An 11358-nucleotide genomic window follows, 5' to 3' on the forward strand; every position below is an offset into this window, starting at 1 on the left:
AGGGCCCTGCTCTCCGGAGCAGGCGTTCCACTGCGGCAGACAACGCGCACTGAAATAAAAGATGACCTCAGACCGGACGAAGGGCTATGAAGAAAGCCCAACGCGACGATGCACTGGAGAGAGAGTGGGCGGGCAGGGGGGCGGGGCGGGGTACTTTACATCCGCTCACTGGGGCAAGGACACGGAGAGAGGTGAGGACTGACTGCGTGGAGGCTCAGGCAGGGAGGGGTGTGCTGGGCAGGGTCCTGACGTGGATGCAGGGCTGGCAGGTCTAAGCACCAGAAAGGAATCTGTGGCCGCAGAGGGCTGGGAGTAGAGCCCGAGTAGGCAGGGTGTTCCTGGGCCTGGGGCTGTGGGACGTTTGGAATTGCACGTGGAGGGCTGTGAGCAGGGGCTGTTGGGGGTGCTGTGCTAGGAAGGTCATGCTGGTTGTTGGGAGAGCCTGGCAGGGGTGGGGAGGATGGGAAACAGGGAGACCAGTGAGGAGGTCACCAAACAGCCACGGAAGCAGGCGCCAGAAAGATGGGAGGAGGGAGGGCTGCTCTCGGGACACACTCTGGAGAGAGGTGACCAGAACTGCAGACAGCAGGTCTTCAGGGCGAGAGGGAGGCAGGACGACAAGGACGAGCCTGGGCCTTTGGTCTGAGCAGCTGAGCGTTGGGGGTGGATCCGGGGTGAGATGAGGAATGCCGGGTGGGGGCAGCAGAAATGAGGCACTGGTCAGCGTGCTGGGCTGAGGTGCACATACACAAGCCAGGGGCCAGGGAGATCAGGGGAGGCGAGAGCTGGGCGTATAGATGTGGGCACCATCAGCTGTTGATCAGGAGGATGGGGCGGCAGGTGTGTTCTGAAGGCAGCAAGGCGGGCCTGGTCCAGGAGTCCTGCAGTGGATAGTATGGGCATGAGCTCTTCTAGCAGGGCAAAGAGCAGAGGGAGTGTGCTGGGGAAGCAGCTGACAAGGAGGGAGTATGTTGCAGGTGGGGGTGTCTGGGGAGAGACCGGATCACTGTTTCTGCAAGGAGCATGACCCCATCCGGGCCCCACCCCCGCCTAGGGCCCACCGCTGTGTTCCAATGTCCAGACTAAAAGCGTCGTCCTGCATTCCAACCTCACATCCCAATCAAGGGCACATTCACAAGCCCTAAACAAACTCTCTTGCTCAGATGACTGGAGCATGCCAGATTCAATCCTATCAGATTAACAGTTTTTGGCAAGTTCCTACAAAGAGGATTTAGAGGACATCAAAAGCTTCATTTAAAAAACAAAAAAGGAAAACAACAACAACAAAACGCCCTTGGGGCCGGGCGCGGTGAGGACAGCTTGAGCCCAGGAGTTCGAGACCTGCCTGGGTAATATAGCGACACCCCGTTCTCCACAAAAAGGAAAAAAAAAAAAAAAAAAAAAAAAAGACAAAACACTCTTGGGCAGCAATCTGTACTCTCCGCAACCCCTGTCAGGGAATATCAGGTCGAATTCTAGGCGCTACATTTTGGGATAGAGAAAATATATGACAGAGAAGAAAACTAAGAGATGAATAAAATCCGATGGAAGAGGGTTGGAGAAAATGGCATAATCTTATTGGGGAAAACCAGGTTGAACAATTTTGACCACGACCAGCTTTAAATATAGTAACAGAAGATAAGGGTTGGGCACAGCAGTTCACATCTGTAATCCCAGAGCCTCAGGAGGCAGAGGCAGGAGGCTGGACTGAGGCCAGGAGTTCAAGACCAGGCCTGGGCAACACAGCAAGACACCATCTCTACAAAAAGTTAAAAAATTAGCTGGGTGTGGTGGTGTGCACCTGCAGTCCCAGCTATTCAGGAGGCTGAGGCATGAGGACCCCTTGAGCCCAAGAGGTCAAGGCTGCAGTGAGCTATGATTGCGCCAATGCACCCCAGCCTGGTTCTCTAAATAAACAAATAAAAGAAGAAGAAGGCAGGTGGTCAGTTTTTAAAATCTCTTGAGGGCCGGGTGCAGTGGCTCACGCCTGTAATCCCAGCACTTTGGGAGGCCAAGGCAAGTGCATCGCTTGAGGGCAGGAGTTTGAGGCCAGCCTGGCCTGTAACCCGCGAAACCTTGTGTCTACTAAAAATACAAAAATTAGCTGGATGTGGTGGTAGGCGCCTGTAATCCCAGCTACTTGGGAGCCTGAGGCAGGAGAATCGCTGGAACCTGGGAGGGGTAGGTTGTAGTGAGCTGAGACTGCGCCACTGCACTCCAGCCAGGGTGACAGAGCGACACTCCCTCTTAAAACACACACACACACACACACACATACACACACACACACACACACACACACACACACACACATATATCTTGAGGAGCCCTTACCATAGGAATAACTTCATGAAAGGCTAATGGCTGACTTGACTATGGAGTAGCGTTTGCTACTCCATAGTAGATCTCCAGCAGAACCCCACTGGGCTGGTGGCATTTTCTTCTCTTAAGGTGGGAGGACGGCTTGAGCCCAGGAGGTGGAGGTTGCAGTGAGCTGAGATTGCACCACGGCACTGCAGCCTGGGTGACAGAACCAGACCTTGTTTCAAAACAGCAAGATTTATCTCAGACTCTGAGTCCTCAGCAAATAAGAATCAGGCCAGGAGAAAAGCGATTAATACCAAGGTCATCACACAAGAAGGTCCTTGCTGAGAATCTGCCAGGGTTGTCTCACCCAGACGTCAGGTTGGTCAGCGGGTTATAAATGTGTGCAAGGAGTTCTCACTTGAAAACATTAAATACACACATACACAGGCCACAAAACTGGAGCTGAAGGGTTGAGCGCAGTGGCTCGCACCTGTAATCCCAGCACTTTGGGAGGCAGCGGTTGGCAGATTGCTTGAGCTCAGCACTTTGAGACCAACCTGGGCAACATGGCAAAACCCCATCTCTACAAAAAATACAAAATTTATCCAGGTGTAGTGGTGCGTGCCTGTGGTCCCAGCTACTCGGGAGGCTGAGGTAGGAGGATGGCTTGAGCCTAGCAGGCAGAGGTTGCAGTGAACTGACACTGTGCCACTGCACTCCAGCCTGGGTGACAGAGTGAGAACCTGTTTTTTTTTTTTTTTTTTTTTAAAGCCAGTTAACTTTAGCAGTAGGGGGTTGTATATCAAGTTTAGTGACACTAATGTCAACAAATTCTGATAACCCAACACCATTGCACCAGCCGAGGCCCTAGGTCAAAAAAAAAAAAAAAAAAAAAAAGGACACATTGAAAAAAACAAACAGAAAAACTGGAGCTGATGCCTGGAAAGTGGACAATCACTTCTGTAAGTCCTACGGCAATTCAGAGGCAACAGTTGAAGACAAACAAGTTCCATAAGTCCTGCAATGGGTTTTCTCTGAGCCATTAAATCTCATGTAGCCATTTTTTAGCCAATGTAACCCTGTCTCCAGAAAACAGCATCATAGCCGGGCGTGGTGGTGGCCACCTGTAATCCCAGCTACTCAGGAGGCTGAGGCAAGCAGGAGGATCACTTGAACCCAGGAGGCAGAGGTTGCAGTGAGCTGAGATTGCACCACTGCACTCCAGCCTGGGTAACAGAGGGAAACTCTGTCTCCAAAAAAAAAGAAAAAGAAAACAGCATTGCTTCTACTGCCCCGCAGCAAGGGACACAATGACTAGAATGACTGCTGCAGCACCCTCCAGCTTCCTTTTCAGTTTTTTCTTTTTTTTTCTTTTTTTTGAGACAGGGTCTTGCTACCCAGACTGGAGTGCAGTGGTGCTTTCACAGCTCACTGCAGGCTCTACTTTCATAACTCAAGTGATCCTCCCGCCTTGGCCTCCCAAAGTGCTACTGCGCTTGGCCCTTTCCAGTCTTTTGACCAAGCAGCAAGCAGTAAGAATGCCGAAAACAGGGCTGGGCGTGATGACTCCCGCCTGTAATCCCAGCACTTTGGGAGGCCGAAGCAGGAGGATCATTGAGGCCAGGAGTTCAAGACCAGCCTGGCCAACATGGTAAAACCTCATCTCTACTAAAAATACAAAAATTAGCCAAACATAGTGGTGCATGCCTGTAATGCCAGCTACTCATGAGGCTGAGGCAGGAATATTGCTGGAACCCGGGAGGTGGAGGTTGCAGTGAACTGAGATTGCGCCACTGCACTCCTTTGTGACAAGAGCAAAACTCCATTTCAAAAACAAAAAAAGAATGCTGGAAAGAGCTTTGCATGAGGCCCCCTTAGAGAAGGGGCTTCTGAACCTGATCTCCTCGTCCTGTTCCATACATCTGTCCTTAACAGTGGCAAGCCCAGTGTGGCCAAATGCAGGTTGTTTCAGAAATACTCCTAACCATCAGGGATCTGGCATTTCTCCGGAAGACTGTCCACCAGAGGCCCAGGCTGGTCTCCCTCCTCCCACACTGTGGTTTGGACTGACTGGGAAAGAGCAGGGCTACAAAACAGAAACTGTTTGCATGCTCACCATTTCATTTCTAGCTCTCCAAAGCTAGGTGGCTTTTTTCTCAAGACATATTCTTTAAAAACGTACTCCTTGCTAAGCAGAAAATTCTAGCTGACATGAGTCTGTAACCAAGACTCTTTCTCTCGGAAAGAACAAAGTTTAGCTATTAGGAAAGCCCCTGGACTTCTTTCATATGTGGAAAAAAATTAAGTTATGCGCTCAAACAACTTTACAAAAAAATACCCACTGGAACTACTGAATATAGAAGTCCACTGACAGCCCTCCAAGGCATCTTCTATTCAGTTGCTCTATATCATTATAATTATTGTGAATGCAATATTTTACGTTCTACCTTTTTACTTATTTCATACTAATTTGCTAATGAATCCAATGTGCTAATTAATGAACATCTGGATTATTTCTAGTTTTTTTCCCCAGTAAGTCACTGGGCCTGTTCTGGACTAAATATTTGTGTCCCCTGCAAATCCATCTGTTGAAGCCTTAACCCCCAGTGTGATGGTATTTGGAGGTGGGGGCCTTTGGGAGATGAGATTTAGATGAGGTCACGATGGTGGCGCCCCTACAATGCTATGAGGGCCCTGATAAGAAGAGGAAGAGACATTCCTCTCCCTCTGGCATGTGAAAGTACAGCAAGAAGGTGGCTGTCTGCAAGTCAAAAAGAGAGCCCTCACCAAAACCAGAATCTGCCAATACCTCATCTTGGACTTCCCAGCCTCCAAAAGTGTAGGCAATAATGCCTGTTGTTTAAGCAACCCAGTCTGTGGTATTTTGATATATCAGCCTAAGCTGCTTAAAGACAAGGACCTAAAGTGATATAAACAACTGGCAAATATCTGCTTGGCCCTCCACTACTTGGCTTCTGAGATTTTGCTAAGAGAACAGAAAGTAGGACCACACTGCCATCACAAAGGCCCACACTGCCATCACAAACGCAGGACAGATGATGGGGAAGTTCACCCGCTCCTGGGTCATTCTGGGAAGGCTGGGGTCTCCGCAGCTTCCAGAGCCCACACCTATGGTGAACAGGTTGGTGAGGGCAGAGGACACAGGTGGACCTGACAGCAGGATGACTTCAGGGGACCAGGCCCAAGTCACATGGTGAAGACAGACAGATGGAGGCTGTGCTACCCACTCAGACCACCACCACCAGAGTGGCTAAAAAATCAACCCCTTTCCCAAGAAATTTCCCACTGGGCTTCTTTGTTTCAACATTCTCTTTTGAAAAATTCCAAACCTACAGAAAAGTTGAAAGAATAATACAATGAATACCACACACCCTTCACCTAGATTCACCAGTTGTTAACATTTTGCCATCTTTGCATTCTCTCTCTCTCCATACACACCCACATCCCAAAATGTTTCAGCATGCATCTTCCTAAGGATAAGGCCATTGTTTACACAGCCATCTGCCGGTATTGTACACAAAATATTCAGCGTTGATTCAATAAGCTTACCTAACACACCCATTTATTTAAAAAATGTCTCAATTATCTCCAGTGTGTCTTTTATAGCTCCCTACTCCCATCCCTGATCGAGAATCCAATCAAGGATCAAGATTGTATTTATGTGTCATATTGCTTTAATCTCCTAAATCCCAATTAAATCTAGAAGAGTCTCTCTGTGCATGACACCGGCCCACTGCCTTGCAGGAAGTCCCTACTCTGTCTTTTTTTTTTTTTTTTTGAGACAGAGTCTTGCTCTGTCACCCAGGCTGGAGTGCAATGGCACAATCTTGGCTCAACTGCAACCACAGCCTCCTGGGTTCAAGTGATTCTCCTGCCTCAGCTTCCTGAGTAGCTGGGATTACAGGCGCCCCCCACCATGCCTGGCTAATTTCTGTATTTTTAGTAGAGACAGGGTTTTGCCATGTTGGCCAGGCTGGTCTCGAACTCCTGACCTCAGGTGATCCTCCCACCTCAGCCTCCCAAAATGTTGGGATTACGGGCTTCAGCCATCGTGCCTGGCCTCTAGTCTGTCTTTGAGCAGAGATAGGCCCCAAGTGCCGAGATACTTGAGTCCTGGCACAGACAAGAGATTTAACTCTAGTGCTATTCAAATGACCCTTGACGCTTTGCCAATGACCACTGTTTGGGAATCCAACCATCCAGCCTTGCTCGAATCCACAACTCCATTAGGTAAGAGGCCTGGCAATCCTAAAACCCCAACCTACACAAGAGCACCAAGAAAGCCCTGAGTCCTGGCCTGAAAAGAGGCCAGCTCTTGTTCTTGACTTCGTTGGCTCATGATTCTTTGTGTGAACAGGACTTGCCTGTAATGCTTCCTCACAGCCCACCCCTCGCTAATCCTTAGGAGAGAAAGAAAAAGAGGTTCTAGCAGTATCTTTCTGCTTCTTCTCAGCCTCCCTGCCCTGGCCCGTGCTGCCCTGGGGAGGCTGCACTGATCTCATCCCCATTTCTTTGGTCCATTTTCAGGGTCTCAGCCTACAGTGGCCCCTCCCCACTACTTTGTCCTTGGCCAAAGAGGGTACCGTGCACCTAGGGGACGCTCCTGAGTGATCCCCAACAGCAGCTGAAGGCTGCTTCCCGGGGTGAGAGATCCTCTCAATAATCAGCTTTGTAGTCGGTGGCAGCAGCTGCCCCAGCCAGCCCAGGCATCCTTGGGAAGGGAGAGGACTGGATTAGAAAGGAAGCAGTTAATGGAAAATGAAGAGGGAGGGGAGAGGTGAGTTACACGCTGCTCCCCAGGGCAGTGACTTCCGAGCTAACAGCAGGTGGTGTTACCCTCCTCCCTTGCTGTTGATGGGGTTTGCTTAGGGAGGGAGGGAGGGAGGAAGAAGGAGGCTGGCAGAGGGTATCACCCTACTTCCCAACCCCGATTTGAGTTGTCTTCCCCAGGGGGCCTTTTTCCTGATCTGTCCTCCAAGCCCCAGCAGTGTGATCATCAGAAGAAAGCACTGGAAGCTCTTGGAAATGCTGGAGTACACTTCAGGACAATTTCTTTTCCTTTTTTTTTTTTTTTTACTTGTCACTGACTTGAAGCTCATTAAGACAATTTCTAAGCAGCTTCTTAAGTAATGCCACCACTGGGAGTGGGTGGGATGACACAGTATCTGTGTCCCCACAGCACCTGGCTTAATGTTTGCAGGCAGGAGTTTTGGGGGAGCTTTGGCCAGCTCAGGAAGGCCTGGGGACTGGAGCCCAAAGGGGAAGGACACTAACTTCAGTCGAATTCTCCTGTTGGGTGGGTTCCCTCTGGAGGATGCTTTACCGGGAGGACAAACACAAGCCTCAAGTCATCCTCACTGGCACCTATGTTATGGGGGCTGGCTGGCATGTGAACCCCTGTACTGCCTTGTCCTTCAGAGCACCCATTCAGCCTCAGAGGACGTGCATTCGCCCAGACAGAGGAAAATTATGCGAGGGGCCCTATTTAAACACCAATGAACCTATTCCTGTAGGTATCATGTGCTGAGAGCTGAAAGCCTTGTAAAAAGTTCTTCAAGCGTCGTGCCCCACAGGATTGAGATAAGACAGGGCGCTGCTAAAGGACATTCTGCACTTCAGTCCAGAGCCTGGTGTGGGTGATAAAGGGACAGCCCTGTAAGGCCAGGGCTGACTGACTGAGGGTGCATGACGGCTCCAGAACTGTCTAAAGGCCTCTCCTGCTCCCGCGAGACCTCGACGGAGGCAGGAATCCCAAATATGGGAGCAAACACAACAGGTCAGCACATGTCCGAACCGCCCCCCTCCCCCATCACCCCCTGAGGTCTGCAAGCCCACCTCAAGCAAGAACGGCAGGGCTTGCCCCCCGATCCCCCACCCCATTAAACGGGCTGGTTAGAATCCTCTCTAATGACACAATTAGTCACCCACTTGTCAAGCAAAGCGCCTGCTCAGATGGGGTCTGGCGCACTTACTCAGCAAAGAGAAATGCCTCTGAGCACAGCCTGGCTGCCTCCTCCTCCCCCGAAGGGCTTCTCTCCAGGGTAAACCATTGTGTCCAGCACAGGACAGAGTGGGCACGTAGGCACGCAGACAACGCGCATCCCGGCTCTCCTCCCTTCCAAGAAAAGGAGCTCAGGGGTAAGAACAAGGGATTACAATCCGACTGGAGACCATGGCGGTGGCCTGGACCAGCCAAGCGTGGTGAACTCCTGGGAACATGAGCACACAGGTTTCCAGTCTAGAGTGTAGGGACTAGGATGAGTGGATGAGGGAAATCCGATTCCTCTCCTGATATCCACAGGCAAGACAGGGTGGCCAGGGCCCGAGCTGACGGACAGCATGGTGGGAGGCCTGGGGCAGAGGCAGGGAGGGCCGCTTTGGGGTGCTCCCTGGTGTTCCAGGAGGGCTTTATCCTGCATCTTCACTCCAGGCCCAGCTTACCTACAACCCGGGGGAGTGGGGGTAGGAGGGTGTTAGGAGATGTGTAGCTTAAAACGACAATAAAAAGAACTGCTGGGCTCGGGTGCCTTTTCTTTCAGTCTCAGCCTACGGGCTTCACAAAACACCACAGCACTGACTCTGAAATCTTGACTTCAAGCTGACTGAAAAAGAAAAGCCAGCTTTCCTCCCTCGCCCCCCGAAAGTACTACTTTTTAAACATCAAGATAACTCTCATGGCAGGCCTTGAAATAAGCCATAGGCACGTGGATTTGGGAACCGGTGGGCGGGAGGGGTCAGAGGTGGGTGTGGAGCAAAATTCCAAGTCCCGTCGCGAGGCCTGGGAGCCAGCAGCTGCGGAGCACGCCCTGGGCTGGGAGAGGCCGAGGTGAGGGGAGAGCAAAACACCTCCAAACAAACTCCTTCGGGGTCGCCCCTCGCCACACTTTCTGGGGGAGGGCGGCGACTTTGCGGGCCTGCGGCTTAGCATGGCGGGACCTGCATTTCCTGTGGGCCGAGGGTTCTGCGCTTCCCGGGGGCAGCCTGGGCTGGAGGCTGCGGTCCCGCTCCCTGGCTCGGCGGGGAACGGCAGCGGCGGCTGGAGCCCCGGGGGTGGGGAGAGGGCCGCGGGGGCCGCGGTGCGTACCTGCCTCGCCTCCGCCGCCTGCTCCTCCGCCTCCGCTGACGCCACCGCGGGATCCCCTGGCCCTTCGGGCTCCCCGGGTCCCGCAGGCTCCCCGGGCTCCCCCGGCCCCGCGGGCTCCCCAGGCTCCTCCGGCCCCGCGGACGCGGCCGCCGGCTCGGGGGCGCAGGGGCGGGACGGCGCTGGGGCCCTGGTGGCCTCGGCCGGGGGCGCGGGTTCCGGGGGCGTGCAGGCAGGCTCCGGGCTCGCGGTCGCCCCACGTCGCACCAGCAGCCAGGCGAGCAGAAGGGCCAGCGCGGTGGCCAGCGCAGGCAGCGCGGCCAGTAGCTCGGCCGGCGCCTCCATTGCGCCGCGGCCGCCGAGTGCCGGCCCGCTGGGACCCCGAGGGAGCCCGCCGCGCCCGGTCGCCGCGCCCCGCCCCGGGGCGGAGCCCCCGTCGCCCGCGCCCCGCCCATGGCATCCTCCGGCCCCCGGTGGTGACGCACAGGCTGTAAGCTGGGGTGTAGGGGGGCAGAGCCCTGACCCCCTGGGAGGCACAGGAGAGCCAACCCCTGCCCAGCCTGGGCAGCCTTGACGCTTTGGGGCACATTTAACTCAGGTTCAATTTGAAATACTGTATGATGTGCCCTGAGGTTGTCATCTTTGGCCTTGGTACAGCAGTTCGTCTTAGAGCATTTTGGAAATATCAGTGCTAGTTGGGGAATGCAGAGAGACAAGCAAACCCGGGAAGATTCATGGAAACAGCAGCCTGGATTGCCTTGTAAAACAATGAAAAGCCGGATTACGTTTAGCCACTGCCGTTTTTATAGGCATGTCAGGAGTTGCTTTTAATCCTTAGGGTTGCCTTAATGCACTTTCACAGAGGACATCTCCAGATCCCAGCCAGTGAATGCTCCCTTCGGCGCTGAGGCCAGCAGTCTTCAACACAGGCCTCCCTGTAACATAACATGGCTCCCCCGCCCCTAGACCTGAAATTCAGCTGCAGGTCCTTGGTCAACGCTATTCCTCCTACCGGACTTTCTTCTTTGCACAATTCCAGAATGCATGCAGGGTGGGAGGGTGCAGTGAAGGAAATGAAGGCTATTGTTTTTGTTTCTCCAGGTCCTCCCAGGCCTCTGTTGCTGAACAGTGGATTTTGAGATAAACACGTTGTAACCAAAAACATATTTTCCTACCACGCCCCACCCACTCTTTAGTTATTTTAAATAAACACAAGACGGGCATGTCAGGTATCATGCCAAACATAAGGCCTAATGTTAAAAAAACACGGTTCCAGTTTTTGCTGAGGATGCATTTAATACTTTTTTGGGAAAATTACAGTGCCTGAGCTGATCTGTGATACAAACCAAGATGTGAGATGAAGTGCTTCTTTTTAAATGAAGATATACAAACAAGACCCCCCAGCAACAGGGAGAGCTGAATTCTGCTGCACTGCATGATATTAAAAGGGCCATGCATTTCCTTTTAGTGGTGGTTGATGAAAAGAGCCCCCAACTATAAAATGTGGCCGGGCGTGGTGGCTCACGCCTGTAATCCCAGCACTTTGGGAGGCCGAGGTGGGCGGATCACAAGGTCAGGAGATCGAGACCACGGTGAAACCCTGTCTCTACTAAAAATACAAAAAATTAGCCGGGCGCGGTGGCGGGCGCCTGTAGTCCCAGCTACTCGGGAGGCTGAGGCAGGAGAATGGCGTGAACCCGGGAGGCGGAGCTTGCAGTAAGCCGAGATCCGCCACTGCACTCCAGCCTGGGAGACAGAGCAAGACTCCGTCTCAAAAAAAAAAAAAAAAAAAAAAAGTGAAATAGGCTTTATTTATGGGCAACTAGCTTTTGACCACTGTGGAACTTTCAGTCAGTGTATGGGCCTTACTATTTTTTTCTTTCTTTTCTTTTTTATTTGAGATGGATCTTACTCTGTTGCCCAGGCTGGAGTGCAGTGGCACGATCTTG

The 11358-nt window shown here is 52.4% G+C and overlaps 1 protein-coding gene across 3 annotated transcripts in view; it reads right to left on the bottom strand.

The window, feature by feature from the left end:
- LOC105469212 (matrix remodeling associated 7) overlaps positions 1 to 9789 on the bottom strand; it is a 33044-nt gene extending 23255 nt beyond the window's left edge. The window contains exon 1 of one of the 3 annotated variants that reach the window (XM_011719980.3): positions 9413 to 9789. In XM_011719980.3, coding sequence (XP_011718282.2) covers positions 9413 to 9754 — 342 coding nt within the window. In that variant the 5' untranslated portion in view covers positions 9755 to 9789. The remainder of the gene's footprint in view (positions 1 to 9412) is intronic. The other 2 variants (XM_011719981.2, XM_011719983.2) reach the window with 2 other exon arrangements.
- Between the last annotated feature and the right edge of the window lie 1569 nt (positions 9790 to 11358).

Source organism: Macaca nemestrina, chromosome 17 (genome assembly GCF_043159975.1).
Source record: "Macaca nemestrina isolate mMacNem1 chromosome 17, mMacNem.hap1, whole genome shotgun sequence".
In the NCBI taxonomy this organism is placed as follows: Eukaryota; Metazoa; Chordata; class Mammalia; order Primates; family Cercopithecidae; genus Macaca; species Macaca nemestrina.